General features: G+C 44.4%; 7 protein-coding genes across 8 annotated transcripts; 3 read left to right on the top strand and 4 right to left on the bottom strand.

The window, feature by feature from the left end:
* Positions 1–2,843: 2,843 nt before the first annotated feature.
* On the bottom strand, positions 2,844–4,584 carry LOC131293306 (nuclear envelope integral membrane protein). The gene is made up of 2 exons (XM_058321389.1): positions 4,491–4,584; positions 2,844–4,419 (listed from the first exon to the last, which is right to left on the bottom strand). The coding sequence occupies exons 1-2, from the start codon at positions 4,582–4,584 to the stop codon at positions 3,260–3,262; spliced, it is 1,254 nt and encodes a 417-aa protein (XP_058177372.1). The 3' UTR covers positions 2,844–3,259.
* A 1,238-nt stretch (positions 4,585–5,822) lies between these two features.
* Positions 5,823–6,657, top strand: LOC131293284 (gastrula zinc finger protein XlCGF71.1-like). The gene has a single exon (XM_058321368.1). It carries the CDS (start codon positions 5,890–5,892, stop codon positions 6,655–6,657), a length of 768 nt encoding a protein of 255 aa, XP_058177351.1. The 5' UTR covers positions 5,823–5,889.
* Positions 6,658–6,967: 310 nt separating this feature from the next.
* Positions 6,968–9,048, bottom strand: LOC131293240 (G patch domain-containing protein 4). Its single transcript, XM_058321323.1, has 2 exons — positions 8,946–9,048; positions 6,968–8,876 (listed from the first exon to the last, which is right to left on the bottom strand). Exons 1-2 carry the CDS (start codon positions 9,046–9,048, stop codon positions 7,021–7,023), a joined length of 1,959 nt encoding a protein of 652 aa, XP_058177306.1. The 3' UTR covers positions 6,968–7,020.
* Positions 9,049–9,407: 359 nt separating this feature from the next.
* On the top strand, positions 9,408–11,238 carry LOC131281541 (la protein homolog). Its single transcript, XM_058310879.1, has 3 exons — positions 9,408–9,508; positions 9,669–10,618; positions 10,703–11,238. The coding sequence occupies exons 2-3, from the start codon at positions 9,683–9,685 to the stop codon at positions 11,033–11,035; spliced, it is 1,269 nt and encodes a 422-aa protein (XP_058166862.1). The 5' UTR covers positions 9,408–9,508; positions 9,669–9,682; the 3' UTR covers positions 11,036–11,238.
* Positions 10,750–12,137, bottom strand: LOC131281542 (protein TIPIN homolog). Its single transcript, XM_058310880.1, has one exon. It carries the CDS (start codon positions 12,135–12,137, stop codon positions 11,271–11,273), a length of 867 nt encoding a protein of 288 aa, XP_058166863.1. The 3' UTR covers positions 10,750–11,270.
* A 536-nt stretch (positions 12,138–12,673) lies between these two features.
* LOC131281540 (histone-lysine N-methyltransferase SMYD3) lies at positions 12,674–15,403 on the top strand. Its single transcript, XM_058310878.1, has 5 exons — positions 12,674–13,045; positions 13,107–13,351; positions 14,143–14,270; positions 14,338–14,815; positions 14,878–15,403. Exons 1-5 carry the CDS (start codon positions 12,936–12,938, stop codon positions 15,306–15,308), a joined length of 1,392 nt encoding a protein of 463 aa, XP_058166861.1. The 5' UTR covers positions 12,674–12,935; the 3' UTR covers positions 15,309–15,403.
* Positions 15,387–17,212, bottom strand: LOC131281543 (cytochrome b-c1 complex subunit Rieske, mitochondrial). 2 transcript variants are annotated; one of them, XM_058310881.1, is made up of 4 exons: positions 16,934–17,212; positions 16,362–16,502; positions 16,040–16,287; positions 15,387–15,972 (listed from the first exon to the last, which is right to left on the bottom strand). In XM_058310881.1, the coding sequence occupies exons 1-4, from the start codon at positions 17,130–17,132 to the stop codon at positions 15,754–15,756; spliced, it is 807 nt and encodes a 268-aa protein (XP_058166864.1). In that variant the 5' UTR covers positions 17,133–17,212; the 3' UTR covers positions 15,387–15,753. The 2 variants fall into 2 exon arrangements, with proteins under 2 accessions (XP_058166864.1, XP_058166865.1); XM_058310882.1 differs by having other exon boundaries at positions 17,012–17,212.
* Between the last annotated feature and the right edge of the window lie 3,601 nt (positions 17,213–20,813).

The following is a 20,813-nucleotide window of genomic DNA, read 5'->3' as shown; positions in this document are numbered from 1 at the left end:
AGGGAAGGAAGGATGAGTTCTAAAACTTGAGGAGAGATCCCCAACAAGCTAACGAACGAACGAAGAATCTTTTTATCACTATCCACTATCTCGGCCGTTGGGGGTTTTTCTAGTTTCTTTCAACCCAGAGCAGAGACACCGTCGTCTTTAACCACCTCGCAAAAGGGACGGAGAACCTTTTGCGCCCTATCGAGAAAAGGTGAATACAAGCAAAAAAAAACCGAAGGGAAAAAGAAAATCAGTTGTGACGTGAGCCGAGGCTAACAAAAGCGCGTAGTGATACCGCGCTTCGGTGAGGCGAGGCGAGTTAAATTTTAATCCGTTCTAGACGAGCGAATACGTCGCCGTCCATTGAACAGCTCCGCCTGGGGACGCGACGGCACGCGAAGCAATGCGCGAGGAACAATGGGCACCGGTGGCACCATCCCACCTCCCCCCCTCCTTTTGTGGCTCCTTCCTGCTCCGTCACGCATACGTGTGTGTGTACGTGCACGAGATTACAATCGCGGCCTCTCGCTTTGGTCTCTTGTTTTGATCCGAACATGCCGGGAGGGGGGAGGGGAAACACGCGAAACCGCTTCGCGCTGCCTTCCTTTTCGTTTCCTACGGATCAGTTTTTGACATTTGAATGTATTCCAACTGACAAACGACAGCGCGATACCACACTGTCGGAATGATAAAGTATCGACGCAGCAGGCCTTGCGACTGCTGGCGAGCAGAGAATGATCAAAGAATACTCTTGGGAATATCTGGCGGATAAACTCGCCCAATGGTGGCACATGATAAAGCCGACGTAAATTCATTATATCCTCTCTGCCACGGGGGTAGAAACTAAAATTAAGTACAAATGATAACAATAATGTATCGAAAACATTCCCCCCTGTGTGTACTTACCGGTTGTGGTCAACGGGGATATAATTTCACATGATTCGTCATCGCAAACCACTATCTGTGTCGCTGTGTGCGTGTGTGTGTGTGGTCGCTCTACTTCCTTTCCGTTGATCCCTTCACCGCCTTTTAAGCTCCGTCGTTTCAAGGTTGATGCCGGTCGGGTCGAAAATGATTCACTTTCAACAAACGGTGTATCGAAGGATCCGAGCCGGCATTAAGTAGTTTGCCACGCTCGACACTATTTTATATTTGAACAGTCAATCATGTCACACAGACACACACACACACACACACAGAAAAACACTCCTTCGAAAACTGTTATCAGTTTATCTGCACTTTTTGCACTTTCATTCTCAGTACCAACGAAGTAAAACTGATACGCGTGTCCCAATTGGAATAAAAAAAAATATCGATCACTACGAACGTTGCCAACATTGAGAGCGAACGAAGGTTGCTTTGATAGGTGAACCGCAAACGATGCAACGGCTGATTAAAAACTACTTCATTCTACAATGCACCGCCAATGGAGACCATCTGTCACGAACGAAGAGGGCCGCGGGGTCGCGATAGTAATGAAAATCCTGCTACACAGCGTGTGCGGATTTAGCAGCAACAAAAGACACCAGGTATCGGAAAGGTATTTGAAAAAAGGAATACTACGGCTTTCTGAACGCAAATGGCCACCGATAAGCCGATAGATGGGACGTTCTAATAAGATTAGAAGCGATAGGAAATGCCAGCCGGCAAATGGAAGAGCTTAAATAAACGTCACACATTTCCTCAAGTCGGTCCACCGATGATGGGAAGCCGCGTTGAACTACATCCGGCTATCGAACCGGCAAAGCGATACAAACAACCTCGCAAAGGATGCAAGGATAACGCGCAGTGTAACGAGCGATGTTGGCGAGGCGTGCCGAATTCAGTGGTTGATGATTTCCGTCTATTATTATCATTCCGAGGAAATTATTACTGTAGAAATAATTCATATCACGGGCGGCCAAGTAAAAGTACAAAGAAAAAAAATCACTGACGACAGTATTCCTAACAACAACAGAGGCGGCCCAGACAGCCGTGAACGTGCGTGTCGACGGATCGGTAGTATGAAATGTACTGGTGTGCGCTCGAGTCGGGTCTTCGGAACACCGTCCGTGACAAGCGTTGGTATTTGTAAACCTCGCGTTTTCGACCATTTTGACAACCGTTCCTAGACAAGCGGCACTCAGGTTGACGCAAGGACAGTTTTTGACAATTAACTGTTTTGTTGAGAGATAAGGTTATCTATTTGATCAATTGTAATGAAAAATATATAATTTACGGTTGGAATAGATAATTCAGTTGATTTCGTATGTCCCTGGATACCATAAACAGCACCATATGCTGGTGCTCCAAGGGTAGGCTTTTATGTCTAGATCAGGGGTCGGCATGGTCCGACCCGTGCACCAAATTCGGCCCGCCAGCTTATTTAATCCGGCTCTTACGAAAATTTTAGTGCAACATTAAAAACGATCTCAATTATTGCGATTTGTTCAGGATATTACACTTTTTTTAGTCGAAAATTCGCAATAAAATTGTTAAACGACCAGGCGTTTTTCTTGTATACATTTTCAGACATTTTATATTATTATTGATCTTTCCATAACACCATTGTCGTAAATCCCTCCATCTTGATGATATAATAAAAGAAATCAATTTATGATTTCGGGTTCTTTTTCATCATCTGGCCCTTTTCAGGAAACAAATGCCGACCCCTGGTCTACTTCACAAATTTAAGTACGGGTACAATTATCTTGGTCCATACCAAGGTATATGTATGCTTGTGACGCGTTTCGTCAATTTTGCTGTCCATTCCATTCACGAAAGGCCTCACGTGGTATTTAAAAACATTTTAAAAGGATTTATGCTAACAATTGTTCTTTCCGTTTGATAGAAGTGCCCTGACCCGTTTTGTTAGAATATTTTATTGAATTTAAAGAATAATTGTTCTATGGCGGTTACAGTATTTGTACAACTTTCGGCACAGATGAAATCGAGAACATTTCGAAAAAGGAGTCTTATAATCTCGTGTAGAACCTAAATTTAAGAACAGAAGTACAAGTACGTGGTAATTATACATCAACGCAACGTAAAACACCAGCCACAATTTTAAATATATTAGCTACGCAGAAGTGAAAAGGAGAGATATTTTTGAAGAATTATAAATACAATCAGATTGATTCATCGAAGAAAACGGATCAAATTGGCAAATGTGGAAAACGCTTCTGCTACTAAAAATACACAGCAATGTAGAACGTTCAATGAGCAATAGGATGATGCTGTTCGAACGATGTTTGGTGGCGCCTGTTTAAGTCTATCAATTACTCTGTTTTGATCAGGCATTTTCATCCTCCTCATCTTCGCTAAAGTCCACCAGCTCATCGGAGTCATGTAAACTTTGGCTCGAATAATGGTTGTCGTATTCGAAACACTCTTCCTCAAGCACATGAGGTGAACCCTCAACGAACGAGGCAAAGCGACGGGGTTCGTGCAACTTCATCATGGTACTCCACTGTTTGCACTCCGGGCTTCGGCAATATTCTCGCAGATCCTTGAGCGCCCTATCCGTTTCAACGCGGCCCTGCTCTTCAAACTCTTCCACCGTAAGCAATCTTCGACGAGCTGGAAACCGTTTGCGGAAACGGTTTCGTAACCAGCGAAGGGCGCTCAATGGGACGGAGATGTAGTGTCCGATGATGACGAGCAAGACCAGCGCGGTCGACAGCGTTCGCTGATAGCTGCAGAAGAATATCAACGTCAGCGCGACTAGTTGTAGGCCCCACTGTATGACCTGTTTACTGCGTGGATCTTTAGGTGGACCAAGACGGTAACAGATGAGAAAACTGATGGAGCCCACCACGGTCATGTACCAGAAAACGTAGTGCTGGTACTGGATGAAGATAAGACGCAAATTTTCGTACAACAGCTGCATTCCGTAGAAGCCAAGCGTCCATCCGCCGACCATGAAGCCGAGCATGAGGGGTCGGTAAGGCATCAGCTTGCTGAAGAAGTACACCATGGCCAATGCGAACGTTCCCAGTCCTACCAGGATTCCGCCGGAATAGTAGAACAGTGCGTTCTGGCTCATGGAACGAGCGGACGAGAACAGTAGTACACCGAGCGCGAGCAATCCGAATCGCCACAGATCGAATCGATTCAGCAGTACTTCGATCTCATACTTCCCGGATGATACGATCCCAAGGCAGCTCTGGTTGAACGGTTCCAGCTCGACCTGCCTTCGTTTCTTCGAGGCAAACACATTGAAGCTGAAAAGGCTCTGGTCTTCGTTCCAGTGCGCTTCAACTTCGGCAGGATCACTGCCCGCGTACTGGTTGAAATTCTCATGGTCACAGTTCAGTCGAATGGAGACGGTGCAGAAAGCGTTCACCAAGGTCGGCGGTTGCCCGGCGTAGCAGTAAATCATCAAACCCGGCTTATATATGCTCCATTCTTCCGGGGTGTACGTCAACACACGTCCTGGCTCAAGGAAAGTTTCTGTTGGGATGATATTAAATTTAAAGCATATTAGCATTATGTATTTGTTACCTGTTTGCTACCTGGCTTACCTTTTTTCTTGGCTGACTCTATGCTACCATAACACAGGAAAGGATGGAAGCAGAAGGCCAACAAAACACAAAGCAGATTTTCAGACAACTTCATTGTGGCAACTTTTAGCGATTACCAACATTACTCTTGGTATGAAATAAATTGAGATCGGCACGTTGTTGGAACGATACTATTAGTTATTTTTTCACTCCCAGAGTTGGTTGGTTTGGTAGCGTTTCCCGTAAGTTAACTTTTTCGGAGCTATGCCAGCCTAAATTCAACGACACTGCACATTAAGCACGCTTCGCGACGACAATACGTAACTTATCTGACCGTACGATACATTGCAGAATTGGTGTTGAGGTCGGTAACGAAAAGAAAAACAGCTCGCGGGACGCCGAAAGATGCTGTTGATCTGTGCGAACCACAAACAAACGAATAATAAAACCGGCTCATTGACAACCGCGCCAAATTTAGCGATGACGTAAAGGATGATATTCACACCTTGGTTTTAAAGTGTCAGAACGGTCAAGGTAAGCATATTTGTTGCATTTCCTGGCGGGAACGATGCAGTAGGGATATATTTTTACTTCGCTATGTAGTCTTTTTATCAATGCAGTTTACAGATTTTTCCAAATTTTGGAGCAATTACCAATTTATTTTTTCCTACTATCAACCGTCGAAGAGTGTTTGACAAGAAGGAAAGCCGATATCAACAAGCATGTTGACAACCACCGCACTGGCAAACATGATGTTATGAAGCAATCGAAATCCTTCGGGACGAAGGGAAATAGTTTCACCAATTTCAGTCTCTGCTTGGTGCGGATTGGCTTTTCTAGAACGATGGCAGACAAGAAACAACTGTGTAGAATTTGTGGCAATGAGGTGTTCGCTGAAAGCATTCAAATAGATTCGTATGTAGAAAGTGTGTCCCTAGTTCAAATGCTTAGTTACTGCACCAGCACGATTGTAAGTCAATGAATTAGTTTAAAGATAAACCGTCCTTATTTATTCGTTCTTTTGTTCTAGATTGAATCAAATGATAGAGCGCCAAATGCTTTGTGCAACACATGCAGAGATGATCTTGTGATTGCCTACAAATTGATTGTACTGTATCACAAAACCTCGAAACGTTGGCAAACATTGAACACCCGAAGTAGTATCGATTGTGCAGTGGAACAAATCGATGTTACTACTGCTCAAGCAAAGGATGGTAGCCCCGTATCAGTAAATCCATCCCTGGTCCCAGATCCGATTGCAGCAACGGATAAAAGCGAAACACTCCAGAATAGAAATTTAAAAAATGCAATTTTAGACGGCCACCCAAAGACGGTCGATCGCTGTACAACGTGTTCCACATGTGGGGAAAAATTCAACAACACATCGGAACTGAAGAACCACCGTAGTTTTGCATGTGGTATGGATGAGTTAATCTTGAAACGCTTGACCAACGAACGGGTCAAATGTTGCGGATGCAATGCTGAATTCGATAACTTAGACCATCTCAGGGATCACTCAAATGCGGTCCATAAACTGGATCTTGATGACGCTTCCAAGGATCCTCTGGACTGGAAACATGTCGTATGCAATATTTGCTACCGGCGATACAAATCTCGGAGCATATTGCTCGACCACAAGCAGCGTCCCTATCGTACGAAGGACCACCAGTGTGTCCACTGCGGAAAAGCTTTCCGCGATCGGTACACGCTAGACGATCACGAACGCGTCCACCGAGACGATCGTCCGTTCGTCTGCGGCATCTGCTCGAAAACGTTTGCCCTGAAGGAATCCTATCGCAAGCACCTTCGGTTGCACACGTTCGACACGGATCGCTTCAAGTGCGACGTTTGCGGAAAAGGATTCCGTACAAACGGTAACCTAACAGAGCACCAGGTAACGCACACGAGACAAAAATCACTGCAATGCTCCCGGTGCCCAAGCCGGTTTAGTCGTAAAAGTTGCCTCAAGTCACACATGCGCTTACATACGGGTGAAAAACCGTACAACTGTGACCTTTGCGAAGCGAAATTCACATTCTCCAGCGATCTCCGGCGTCATGTGATGGCCCACAATGGCGTTAAACCGTTCGCATGTGATTTATGCAACAAGGCTTACCCTAGGAAGGATTACTTAGCTAAACATAAAGCTTCTCACCATCAAATGGTAAATATAAGGTCCCCAACTTAGGATGAGGATCCCGGACTCATGCCCCACCAAGAAGGTGCTCACCAGCGACCCGCCCGGCACGAGACGACGAGGAGCTCAGCGAGCTCGGTGGATGGACCAAGTGGAGCAGAACCTGCGAGACATCGGATGCGACCGGGGTTGGAGGACTGCAGCCATGGACCGAGCAACCTGGAAAACGATTGGTGACCAGGCCATGTCAGCACGACGTGCTCAACTGCGAGCGGGCCAGTGAAGAAGAAGAAGAAGAAGGTCCCCAACCAATTAACGGACGTTTCGAACACGATGGAAAGAATAAACAAAATGCTCAAGTGATACATAAATGCAATGTTAGTATTCAGTATATTGTGCCCATAGAAAGTGCCGCTAGATCGGCGTGAATGCGGTAACCTTTTTCAACTTTTGCCACTTCCGGTGCACAGACACGGTTTCCGCCTTCACTTCAAATCGGTGCCTATCCAACATTCGAAACCTAGATTCTTTCTTAATCAGTTTCACGTCCTCGGTCAATCTGTAACCGACAATATTGCCAAAATTAGATCCAGGAAAAGCAGTTTCGTCCAAATGCTTCAGCACATCAACCTTCACGGTGCAGGTAACATCATCCTCCTTTTCACCGGGGGCGAGTGGAGGAGGCTGGTAGCAATCCGGTGTCTGGCTTGCGTCTGTTTGCTGAGCTTCTACGTTATCCTTACCCTCCGGTTCCTGCTGTGGTGCCGGTTTGGACTCCGCTTCTTTCTCCTTCAGTACCTCTTGTGTTATCGAGGTCCCTTCTGGTTCAGTGCTAGGGGATGATTTATTTTTCTTGGATTTTTTTCCTTTTGATACCTGGACTTCAGTGTTTGCCGCAACCTCTGGATTTTGCTGTACTGTAGTGGCGGTCTCTTCTGCTTCGATGCCAGTGGACACTTTATTTTTCTTCGATTTCTTTTTTTTCCCTTTCGGTACCTTTGCTTCAGCGTCATCTATAATCTCCGGTTCCTGCTGTAGTATCGTAGAGGACTCCTCTGGTACAGATACTTTATTTTCCTTTGATTTTTTCCCTTGCGGTACCTGTACTTCAGCAACATCCGTAGTCTCTGATTCGCGAGTGCAGATAGATTCCTTATCATTCTTGCCTTTTTTATTTTTCTTAATTGTTTCAATCGACTGTAATGTAATGGAGTTATTTGAATCGCCAACAGTAACTGGTTCCGAGTGAACGACAGTCCCGTTTGCCTCCTTCTCAGATTTATCCTTTTTAGATTTTTTCTTTTTCTTAGATGTTTCCAATTCCGACGCATCCTGTTCAACAGAAAGCTCAACATCTAATTGCTCCGGTTCATTTGTTTCGTTGGACAACGGTTCGTCCAGGTCGGGTTTGGTTTTCTTTGATTTTTTCTTTTTCTTTTTCGGCTCCATGGACTCCGTTTTGGCTCGATTTTCGGTTCCATTTTCCACCACGACATCGATGCTCGTTTCATGCTTTCGTTTACCTTTCTTGGGAGAAACTTCCGAAACCGGAACATCACCAACTACACAATTTTCCTCCGTGATTTCCGTGTCCTTAAGCCCGACTCTTTTTGCCCCCTTCTTTTTGTTTTTCTTCTTTTTTGGTTCAACCTGCTCGTCGTCAGCGTTGTCAACAGCTTCAGGCGTGTAGTATGTCCATCCTGGATGTCCGGCGGATTGTTTACCTTTCATTTTTTCCTTGAAATAATCTTCTACGGTTAAATTTGACTTAATGGTCGTAAGACCAAGCACTTTCGTCCGTCGATCGCCGGATTCGGAATAGTTCTCACTTGCATCCGCGGATGTATCGTTCTGCATTACAACCGGTTTGTTCAATTCATCCAGCGAACGCTTGCCAAATATGTTTGCCAGGTCCTTTTCGTTCGCTTGGCTCAGATCCTTGCCACGTGTGAACTTCGTGTAGTGAACGCGGGACCGCGATTTTTTCGACCGTTCTTCGAGTGACTGCAGCTGTGCCGTAGACTCGACAATGGGATCGTTTTCTTCTTCATTATCATCGCCACCACCGTTCAAGCGTTTCAGCAAATCATTGAACCCGGCATCGTGCTGTGTCCATTGATTGTCGGTCTGATCGGCGAAGCCAACACCTTCGGTGTCCTGTTTAAAGCGTAGCATAACCGGATTCACGATGCCATCCTCTTTCTTACCCAAGCCTTTGCCTTTCGTCCATCCTAGCTTGGCCAACATACGGACACCGAAGTTGTTTGCATCTGTGGCACGGAACAAACGTGGAAACAACGTGTTATTGTGACTAGATTAAATGAGCTGCATTACCATACCTTCGTACACCGCCGTAGTGCAATAATGCTTCTTTTCCCCGGCAATTCGCTTTTGACGATCTTTTACACTGGGAAGAGCATACGTTCCTAAAGCAGAAATCATTGTTAATAACTGCTTAATTTACTACAAAAATTGAGTAAATTGTAATGTTCTATGCAGCTAGAAGTAAACAACACCACATGGGGATAAAGGTTTGACAAACGAAAATTGACAGTCGAACCATCTGTCAATTCGGACAGGCTTAAGGTTGTTACATGAAACCGCACATATTATTTCGTTGGTCAATGCAATAAGAAATGATTTATTTGCAAAATTGTAAATTCTCATTTGAGAACATACAAACAATACACAATCGCAATATGTACATTATTTACACTGTTATCGAATGATTGTAAGCGCGAGTGGTTAGCTTCATCTATGTACCTTGAGTTACAAAATGTCACAAACGTCAGTGGACGAAGCTGGCAGCTCCAAATGCTTCATTTTAATCAGATTCCAGTTGTCCTATTCGCCGGAACGCACGTGTGGAAGAATTTCATCACTATTACCTCATAAAACACAGGTAAATAACATCAACTGTGTTCATTCGACATAAGTTTTGTGAAGTGTGTTTGTCCACTGATAGGACGAATGTAGAAAACTTCGATACTCGTAGCATGCTGCGAAACCGGCGGGAGTGGTGTTTCTAACCTTAAATTTACCATCATTCCTCTCCATTGCAGCTGCGTGCGCCATCATGACCGAAACGGACGTGCAAGCGGCCAAGCCTGAGGAGCCGAAGGCAGAGGTTGAGAATAGCGAAAATGAGAACAGCCCCGCACTGAGCGCGTCGGAGGCGGCGATCATCCGCCAACTGGAGTACTACTTTGGCGATGCCAACCTGGCGAAGGACAAGTTTATGAAGGATCAGATCACTAAAGACGAAGGTTGGGTACCGCTCGATGTGCTGCTTACATTCAAGCGCCTCAAATCGCTCAGCGAGGACAAGAAAGTGATTGTGGATGCCATTTCCAAATCCGAGGAGGGGCTGATTGAGGTGAGCGAAGACCGTGAAAAGTTGCGCCGCCACCCGGAACGACCGCTGCCCGAGATGAACGAGGAAACACGCAAGGAAATCTACACCCGCACTGTGTACGTAAAAGGGTTCGCAGCCCAGGATGGAACTAAAATGGACGAGCTGGTGGAGTTCTTCCAGCCGTACGAAAAGGTGGTCAACATTGTGATGCGCCGTTACTTTGACAAACCGACAAAGAAGTACCTGTTCAAGGGTAGCGTGTTCGTCACCTTCGCTACGGTGGAGCAGTGTGAAACGTTCCTGAAGGAAAAGCTTGCGTACAAGGGCAAGGATCTGATCTGTAAGATGCAAAATGATTACTTCGCTGCGAAACAGGAGGAGGAAAAGGAACGCAAGCAAAAGGTTGAGGAACGGAAGCGCAAGAAGGAGGAGGCCAAGACAGCCGCCACTTCACATCTGCCGACCGGGGCTAGTGTTTCGTTCGAGGGCACCGGTGCAGACACAACACGCGAATCGATCAAGGAACAAATCCTCACCGTTGACGACACCCTGGCGGTTGCCTTCATCGACTACCAGAAGGGTGATAAGGCGGGTCACGTACGTTTCACGGAGGCAGATGCGGGTAAACGATTCGTCGGCAAGCTAACGGAAAACAAGGTCAGTAGAGGGTAATCCCAGCATTTCATTTATTGCACGATGAATCACCAACTATGTTTTTTTTTATCTTTTTCCCCAAATCAGCTTAAAATTGATGAGAACGAAGTAACGTTCGAAGTGCTCGAGGGCGACAAGGAGTCGGAGTATTTGAAGAAGGTTGTTCAGGACCAGCAGGCCCGGCGAAAGGGTGGCAATGCGAAGGGTAAAGGTGGACGGGGTAACCGGGGTAACAACAATCGGCATCACGGAGGCGGTCACAACAAAAGGCAACGCGACAATGGCAACGACGGAGGTGATGATGAGCCACCGGTCAAGAAGACCGACACGGCAGCCGCCGTGAAAGAAGAAGGGGCTAAGGAAAAACCAGCCACCGAAGAGAAAAGTTCACCAGCGAAAAGTGAAGTGAAAGCAGAATGAAATGTTCGTTACAATTTAACCGGGATTGACAGACGACGGTATATATTACATATATAATTTTTATCTTAAAATTTCACTGTAATTTACCCCTAGCTTTTCTTACGTTGTTTTATGTAAAAGGAACTGCGAAAGAGTAAGATTAAGAATCGATAATGTTAATGTGAACATGTAAGAAATATATCAGCGAGATGTATTTGGAGATAAAAGAATACTAAGCTATTTATTTTCATTTGATTTACAAAAAAGATCCATCGTTCTCACCACTTACAGCTTCTACGTTTTCCTTTCCGGTTACATCTTGCGCTTGAGCCAATTGCCGGGCTTTACGGATCTCTAAAGCTCGCTTTCGGTTTTCCTCTATTTTCGCCTTCAATTCATCGCTAACACTGACCGAACTCTCCGGAGGCACAACTTTAGGCCCAACACTGCTGTTGCCATCCTGTAAACCCTTGTCCTTTCTTATCGTATCGAACGTGGTGTCCATCGAAATATCTGCAATGCCGGAGGTGTTACCCAACGACGTTCTACCCCGTGAGATTGCGATCTGCTCGTCCAGCATGCTGTCCAACGGGTCCAACGGTAGGTTAAAACGGTGGTTCACAACACCCTCATCCCCATCGTCATCATCGTCCGACCGGTTGGCGGCCGCTTCATCAATCTCCTGCTGCAACAACCCGGTACGGTATTTGTTCATGTAAGCTTGCACGATCTTCTTGTTACCGAGCTTCTCGATCGTGGCCACACAATCGTCGAAGTGGTACTTGGGGTACAATCGGTGCGCCCAGTGCTCGTACCGGCGCATCATACTATCCAAATCGGCCAGCTCGTAGCCCTTCCCTCGAAACCGGAAGTCTTTGAAGTGATCTTGCAGGCCGATAATACCACGCGGTCCGCTCAGTTTAGCCGCGTTTAGCATGTTTCGCGGGTTGCGCACCGTCTTTTTCTTCGGTTCCAGTTTGATCGGTTGCGGAGGACCACCCGTGCCATCGTCGTTCCCGTCGCCTCCGACATCGTCGGCTGGAAGTTCATCGTCCGATGGAATTTCTCCCTCATTTTCCTCCTGCGCGAGCGTGTCACCGAATAGATGATCGTAATGGTCCATAAGTATCGCTACACTGATGAAATAAACGATTTGATTGTGACCGAAAACAAATGTAAATAAACAAACGTGTCGCAGGATCGCAATCACGAAAATGCGCGCATTTTAAAATACAAGGTATATAGACACTAAGATATATTTTGTAATATTTACTGCATTTGGAATTCCTTTTGGAAGAAACCGTCTTTTTAACAAATTACCAGAATTATCGGATTTATTGGATAGAAAAAACTTTATTAGATGAACATAGATTGCAAGATGTTTTAATTTTATTTTATTTTCAGTTTATACAAGGTAAAGAGACAGCAATACGAAGCAAACGTAGGTACGTCAAAATCATGCGTTCGATTTGTTTACTATCATTTAAATGGCGAGCAACTAAAAGCACCACTTCGCCGAACACAAAGCTGTGGTGTCGTAAAAGCTGTTGTCTAAAAATATACTCCATTTTTTACGGATTTGCGTGTTATATTTATGCTTCCCATGCAGTTTTCCCGTTTGGTTCGTCGGCCATACTCAAAGCCTAGGGCCCCGTTCCTGGTCGGTCGTGCGTTGTCTGTCTGGTTCCAGCTAATTTCGTAACAAACAACGTCGCACGTCGGCTTTCGAGGCGGATGTTGGCGCGATATTTTTAAATCATCACCCCCCGGTGCTGGTGCTGTGCAGTAATTAGAACACCGGTTGAGTGCAACGTTGAAAAGAATCTTTGTTGTGGTCGTGCTCTGATTTAGCTCCACTAGCAAACCACCCGTTGTTGCGTACGGTCGGACAGTGTGAAGGGATAACCCGTTCAATATCAGTATGAAAAAATCTTTTCATCGTCGAGGCGATCTGATCCTACAGGAAAAACCGTTTGCCTGCGTTTTGCAACCACAATACCGCCAGCAAAGATGTGATCGATGCTTTAAGCAGTGAGTTCCGGTGCACAAAAGAAACCCGTTTTTTATGTACTTACATCCTGTTTCATTTCAGGGGAAAAGTGTTGAAATGTTCCAACTGCCTGTACGTGCGCTACTGCAATCGATCCTGCCAGACGGAGGCTTGGCCGGATCACAAGGATGAGTGCGTCAAACTGAAGGCGCTACCGGCTGGTCTGGTCGTTCCGGCAGCGGCTCTCATGATGGCACGTATTATAAGACGTTTGCAGAAAGGTGGTGACTTTCAGAAGGGTTACTACACGCCGAAATACTATCGACGGTTTAATGATCTGATGCCACGTGAGTATCCATACCAAGTACCGTTCTTTTACCTCGGGGATCTTTATTACTTGCTTCAATTTTTCAGTAGCTCTCGTTTGGTAGACTATTTACCATGAGCTCGCCATTACCTAATATCTCCCATCGTTTCTTTTCAAACCATCCTTATGATAAGGCTTTAGTTCTGTTTAAAAAAAAATATCCAATAGCCAGATAGTAAGTCGAAAGCACCCTTCATAAGATCACGTTTGTATCCCGTTCAATCGTTCACATGGGGTATTGTAATGGTTCTAAATTAAACGATAGTTGTTAAGACTATATATTTTATGCAATGCGTAATATAACAATATACTTTTCTAATAATCATTTATATGTTCAACTTTAAAACTCCGTGATACATTCAAGGGCTTCCTGTATCACCGATAGTGTAAAATGTGAGGCGAAACTTTTTGTTTGTGTGTTTGATTTTTGTTGGTTTATTTAAGGTTTTTCTCTTTTTGTATGTTTTGTCTTTAGTTTATTTTTAAAATGCTATGAAAACATTTGACATGATTGTTAAAACAAAACGCCATCAAAATTGTTCGTCTTTTGCACGTTAGATTATACGCGTTTCGCTTTCAAAGTATCTCATAACATGATGACCACCACACTTGGCACCTAACACCGGAAGCGCTTCGTTGTTGGTCATTGGTTTTTTTTCTTTCGTGTTCACGTCGCATGCGTGTTTGGTACTGCAATCGGTGGAGAATGGACTGAATTTGAAAATTTTGATTCTAATCGAGCGAGCACGTGCCGTTTGTTTTTCCGGACAGATGAGGAAAACATCCGGAAGGACGCCAAGCGGATGGAACACTTTGAGTCGCTGAGCGTTGTCCTGTTGCGTTTGCTCGACGAACCGGCCATTCTGGCGGGTGGCGAATTGCTGAGAATTTACGGCAAGGTAACATCTAACGGTATATGAAAGATCACGTGTTTTATCATCATTTATTTTAACTTTCCTTCAAAAGATGTGTATCAACAGCTTCAACATCGTGGACAGCGAAACGATCACCATCGGGACGGCCATGTACCTGGGCGCATCGATCCTCGATCATAGCTGTCGGCCGAACGCCGTACCAACGTTCGTCGGCGATACGCTGCAGATACGACTGCTGGAGGACTACAACGGGTCGGAGGTAGACTTTGGTAAAATTTTCATCTCCTACATCGACCTTCTCAATCCGGCCGATGCGAGACAGAGCGAGCTGGCCGATCGGTACTATTTCCGGTGCGAATGCGAGCGCTGCCGGGATGAGGCTGAGAGGAAGCTTATGAATGCAGCCGCATGCCCGAATGCGGACTGTGACGAACCGCTCGATCTGGATGATGGGCAGCTGGCCGCGTGTCCCGCTTGCAAGGCGGAAATAAAGGATTCCCGGAGGGAGCAGTTTGTCGAAATCAGCAGTTTCACGAAGGAACAGTTGGCCAAAATGAAAGATGTTGCATGTGAGTAGTTTAATCAATTTGTCGTGTACGATGTGTGTTATTACAAATCAATTGTATTGCAGATCTCGACGTTTGCCAACTTTGTCTCAAGCGACAAAAAGGAATCCTACACCAGTACAACGTGTACTACCTGAAAACGCTCGATCATGCGTTCGAGTGTGCGATCGATATGGAAAAGTGGACCGAAGCGATCGGGTACGGTTTACGGCTGGTGGACGGCTTCCGGAAGTTCCACGGCCCGTACCACCCACTCTTCGGGTTGCTGCTGCTGAAGATAGGCAAGATGCAGCTGTACCTGTGTCAGTTCGCGGAAGCGATGAAAAGTTTGCACGCAGCTGAAAAGATCGTACGGGTAACACATGGCGATCAGCACGATCTGTACCGGCAGCAGCTGGTGCCGTTGTTGTGTGACGCTGCGCGAGAGTTTGAACTGTCGGAAGAGGCCAGAAAGGGTTCGGAGAGTGGTGTGGAAATCAGGGAGATATTGCAGTAATGAGTTTTGTTGTTGGATGGGGATTATGTTTCCCCCATTGGAATAGTTGGATAAATAAATTAAGAGGAAAAGTTCTTGGTTAACATTACCAATCAATTTATTAACCAGCAATCGTGTCATTGTTCTACTATCGGTGAATTGGTTTCGGCGTTTGGTTGTTTCTGCACCCTATCATTCCTGGTTGCTAGCTTCTCCGGTGACTCCGGTCGTCGTCCGGTCTATGACGGCATGAATTGCAAATACTAACACAAGGACCCCGGGTGTTAAAGGTCCATTCGTCGGAGTGCATTGTGCATCTCTCACTTCACTTTCTATCTTTTACCGAAGTAGTAGCAGGTGTTTTGCGATAGATACGTTCTTTTACTACTTATTTGAAAGGGGGATTGTTTACTTGGGCGGGGCGCAGCAGAATGTGAGAGGATGTAGGGGGGTGTAGGTGCGGTTTTTAACCGACAATAAGGAGACCCTCTTCCGGGAATTCGTAGTACGGCACTTCCAGGTTCAGCGGAGCCGGTCCCTTGCGGATACGGCCGGAGGCATCGTAGTGGGAACCGTGGCACGGACAGTAGTATCCACCAAAGTCACCGGCATTCGCAATCGGGACACAGCCCAGATGCGTGCAGACACCAATCACAACGAGCCACTCTGGCTTCTGGACACGCTCCTACAAAGTGAAAAGAAATTATTGATATTTTTCTACCCATTTTGCCCTCCCTCTCTTTAATGCTTACGGCATCGTTCTGGGGATCACGCAGTGTCGCAACCGCCACCGACTGCTCCGCCTCGATCTCCTGCGCCGTACGGTGACGGATGAACAGAGGCTTTCCACGCCACTTGAACGTCACCGACTTGCCCTCGGGGATGTCGGCCAGCTTGATTTCGATCTTCGACATGGCCAGCACATCGGCGGAGGCGCTCATCGATGACACGAAGGTGGACACGAGCGATTTTGCGACGTACGCGGTCGACACGGCGGCACCTGGAATGAGGGGTGGAGGCAAACCATAAGTTAAGGGTAAGTATAAGTGAAAGTCAATCGAATCGGAAACTTACCGCCCACCAGCAGGTACGTGAACGCGGCCCGGTCATCGGCGGTGTCGTTCTTGGCGTTCGGGCGTTTCACCTGTTCCCGGCGATATTCGGAGAAGTCCGGCACACGGATGTCGGTGTGGGCCAGGCGGATCTGGGTTGCTCCTGTCGGAAACAAGGACACACGTTCGTTAAAAGAAATCCACCTGATCCTTGCAAGCTGATGACGTTTGGTGGTTTGTTTTGGTACGTTCTCAATGTGAAAGGTTAGATCACATCTAAACTGGTGAAATAGATTCTTTTGCGTAAAGCGCTAAGGAGGACTTTCCGGTCCAATATCTGGTAGCTTGAATTTGTTTTGAGTATCTCAAATGTTTCAAGGGTAAGCGAGATTTCCTGCGCCTTTATCGACGATCAAAAGATTGCATTACATAACGAAAGTTTTGCACCGTCTCTGGTTCTCGATTCACCGAACTGTCAAAATTCACTACGTTTTTCGCAGGATACTTATGCAACATAAATAGTGCGGAATGCACACTATTCCCTTCGCGCGGCGGGATCGTGTTCAATTTTAATGAATGGTTTTGAGTATTAACCTGTGACGCCTGAAACCACCCGATAGTTGGAGCTCGGCAAGTTGGCACCAGCAATGTTGCTAACGAGGGGAATCTGACCTGCAGCGCTGGCCGATTTGCTTTCCACCTTCGCGGCACCGGCCACAGCGGGCTTTAATCCATTGGTGACGGAGTGCGAGACACCACGGAGCGCGGACAGCTTGGCCAGGTTGGGCAGCATCGTTGAGTCGCGGATATTTCGGTGAAAACTGCAGAAAACGATCTGGCACAATCAACCGATAGGAAACTTAGCGCACAACGAGGTCTGTTGTGGAAACAGGTGAATACATACAGTGCAAAATGTGACAGCGGGCGAGAAAATATTTGACAGTTACTTACTAGTCAAGCCAAGGTCAACGTACATTTTGATGGGACACACAACTTGTTATATATGCATCTTTGGCTATATTTCGAAAATCGGTTTCGAAGACCAAAAACACGTGTTTCGACATCGATCTACTACGATCTAAATTATTCGTTACTCTGTGGCACATTGCAATTATTTCACAACACAAGCACCATTAAGCGATCACTATAAAACGAATGTATGTTTTTCAGTGTGGACCATGCATGATGGGAATTAACTAATCACATGGCATCATACCTCCCGATGCTTGTAATAGAAAGTATAAAATGCGCTGCTTCTAAATTGTGGAATTTTATTCGTGTCAAAACCCGTTACATCAATCATAAATGTATAGAGCCATATTTGTGATTTCATGCGCTGCCTCTGCAGTGGCATTAACAGTAATGTTTGAAAATTTTGAACAATTTAGTGGTTTTGATCATGTCCATTTCCAGCTTCGCGTCCGTAAGCTGAACCGAACAACAACGGCACTGAACGGGTCGGTTATTATGAATGTACGGACCGGGAACGATGTTTTGGTACGTAATTTTTTTTTAACGGAACCATCAGTAATACCGCGCTTACAACTTACACAACCCTTTTGGTTCCAGGTTTCACTGGATCTGTTCCATAGTCGGCTCGGAAACAAACAGTTCAACCACTATCCTATGAAGATACCAACGAGCGGTCTCTGCGATTTCATCGACCACATGCACAACAACTATAACAAGTCGTTTGATATGATTAAAAATGTGCCCGCCAAAGGAGAGTTTCTATTTCGCCACGGTCTATTATCGTAAGGGATCTTGTGTTTCCAAACGACATTATACCCCCCGTGTTGCCTAGGGGACTTTGGAAAGCGCTCATCACTGGTGTAATATCTGAGAATGTTTTATTTTCTTACAATTTACTTGTTAAACTCTATGACGATTTTATGTCTTGAGACAGATTTAAAGATTTCAATATTAAATATGTTATATTAAACATACAAGTAGGGAAATGTGGGACAATATGTGCTGGTGGGCACTAGCATAATGTGAGCTGCATTTTTATAAAAATATTTTATTTTGGAAAATAAGATCATTTGTAAACGAGTGTACTTAAAAACACCTAAAAATTACGAGCATGCAATTTACATGAAGTTATTTTATGTTATTATTTCATTTTTTTTTTTTACATTTTGTGGGTTTTGCTTGAATGATGGAATCTGATCTTTGCTAGTTTTATCGGCGTTTCTTTGTATCATGCACCGTGTTGTATTAGCACGTTTAAAGTATGCATGCAATTACAAACATTTTCAGAATATGCCAAACATTGCGTGGATTTAATACTCATGCTGATGCATCACTATCCACTTCCTGTGTACGAACTGGACCGCGTATTTAACACGTTTCCTACTCAACCTATCTTGCTGCCTCCAGTATTAAAGTAAAAATGTGTTGATTTCTGAAACAACCATACTGATGAAAATGGTGTTTCCCTTTTAGATTGGTATTGGAACGCAGTGGTGAGCATTCCATGCAATTACTACGATTTTTTTGTTACAATTTGTTTTTCAAATAATTGAAAAACGGCACCATTCTTTGCGAGTTTCAATATATGGCTACAAACAAATGTTTACATACGTCTGAAGCCTTGTTTCTCAATCATTTTTATTGTTCAATTCATTGTTTAGAAATATCGCTTTCACATCCTGCCACGACGTATTCAAGTGGAATGTCGAAGACAATGTCGTTGTCATCGTATAAACAAATGTTCAATCCTGCATTATCTGTTTAAAGCTTTGTAAATTTAAGAAATTGTTTGAATCTCAATCATTTTGTAGAATGAACTGTTCACACGAATTGACAGTCAAAGAATTGCACATGTACTGCACGTTTTGAATAATTAACTCATATCTGCAGAATTCAAATAGACGATGAACAACCGATGATAACAACAAAGCTTTCTAATGGTATATATTCTGGGGCAAACAGTTCATCGTACTTAATGAAGTTGTGTTTTGCAGTTTGAAAGTATAACATCATGTGCAATGTTTTGTTGCTCTCCTTGTGTGTGACTTCAACGGTAGCTTTACAAGGGATGTTCGAAAGTTTTGAACAAAACAGTGGTGAAGATATAGTATTTTTGGACTTACGCGTGCGTAAAATAAATCGCACGACGTCCGCATTAAATGGAACGGCCATTGTGAGAGTACCTCTAGGAAACGATATCCAGGTATAAGAACAAATTTGTGCTTTTGAAAATTGCTACTAATCGTTGAGGTTCTTTGCTTATTTCAGTTATCAATGGATTTGTTTCATAGCCGGCTCGGGAACAATCAGTTCAACCATTATCCAATGAAGCTTCCATCGGCCGGACAATGCGATTTTGTTAAAAATATGCACAACAACTACAAAAAACAACTAACGTTGATTGAAAATTTTCCCGCCGAAGACGAGTGTCCAATTTCACCCCGGACTGTAGATATCAGGGATTATGTACTTCCATCTGAGGTGATACCGGCAATAGCTCCAAGAGGACTATGGAAGGCAACGATTACCTATGTAAGATCTGAGAAAACTGTAATGGCTTACACGTTCCTATTTAGAGTAAGCGATTATAACTAACTATACTTTGAAATTTGTTGCTTTATATTGTTCGCCTTTTGAGCACATCTTCTAGTGTTTCGATGTGATGAGTATCGTCAAGATAATAAATAAGACTATCATATTACTGATTGAAGATGAACAAAAAGTTATACTATGCTACACTAATAATTCTGATGCAATAAAGTAATACTAAGGATCAAAGCCTACTGGTGTTAAAAAGAACACGGTGGTTTAGAAATATAGTATTCATTGCACCGAGTCGCATTCATTGCACAGTACTTATATGTACAACAACAGGATTTTACAAATAATTTAAAAAAATCTAAATTATTCCTACATTGGCAGATTGTTGTTATATATCAGAAATGTCCAGTTATGGTTTTGTCTAACCATTCCAAGATGTTTGGAATTTGGATGGCAATTTTGTTTTCGTCGTCCTGTTCAACGAATTCTCTATTTAACAAATAACCCGGTTGGCAGAAATTAAATTTTGTTGTTGCTGTCATGTAGTCACAGCAAGAGTTTCAGCAATCTACCATGGTAAATCTTGCTGTAACTACATGACAGCAGAAAAAAGTTTAAATTTCTGTCAACCGGGTGAGTTTCAGATTCACATTCACATCATATCACAGCCTACCAATTGCACGTGACTAGTTAATTGTTTGGATATTTCTGGCAAATGAAAGGGTGTCTGTAGGGTGTACACAGGTGAAGATAACAAAATGCGTTCATCTATTTTGGTCCTATATATTCCAGGACGAACGATTTTATTTAGTTTTATCCCCAACACGCTCTGATTCTTGTTCCTTTCAATTGTGAGGCTCTGGTGAAATTGTGTTCTCTCTCTTTGAAGGTATAGAATCATGTACAAAGTTTTGTTGCTCTCTTTGTGTGTGACTTCAACGGTAGCTTTACATGGGATGTT

This window comes from Anopheles ziemanni, chromosome 2 (assembly GCF_943734765.1).
Source record: "Anopheles ziemanni chromosome 2, idAnoZiCoDA_A2_x.2, whole genome shotgun sequence".
NCBI classification, from domain to species: Eukaryota; Metazoa; Arthropoda; class Insecta; order Diptera; family Culicidae; genus Anopheles; species Anopheles ziemanni.
Note: the sequence above shows the minus strand (reverse complement) of the source record. Positions and strands in the feature narration are given on the sequence as shown.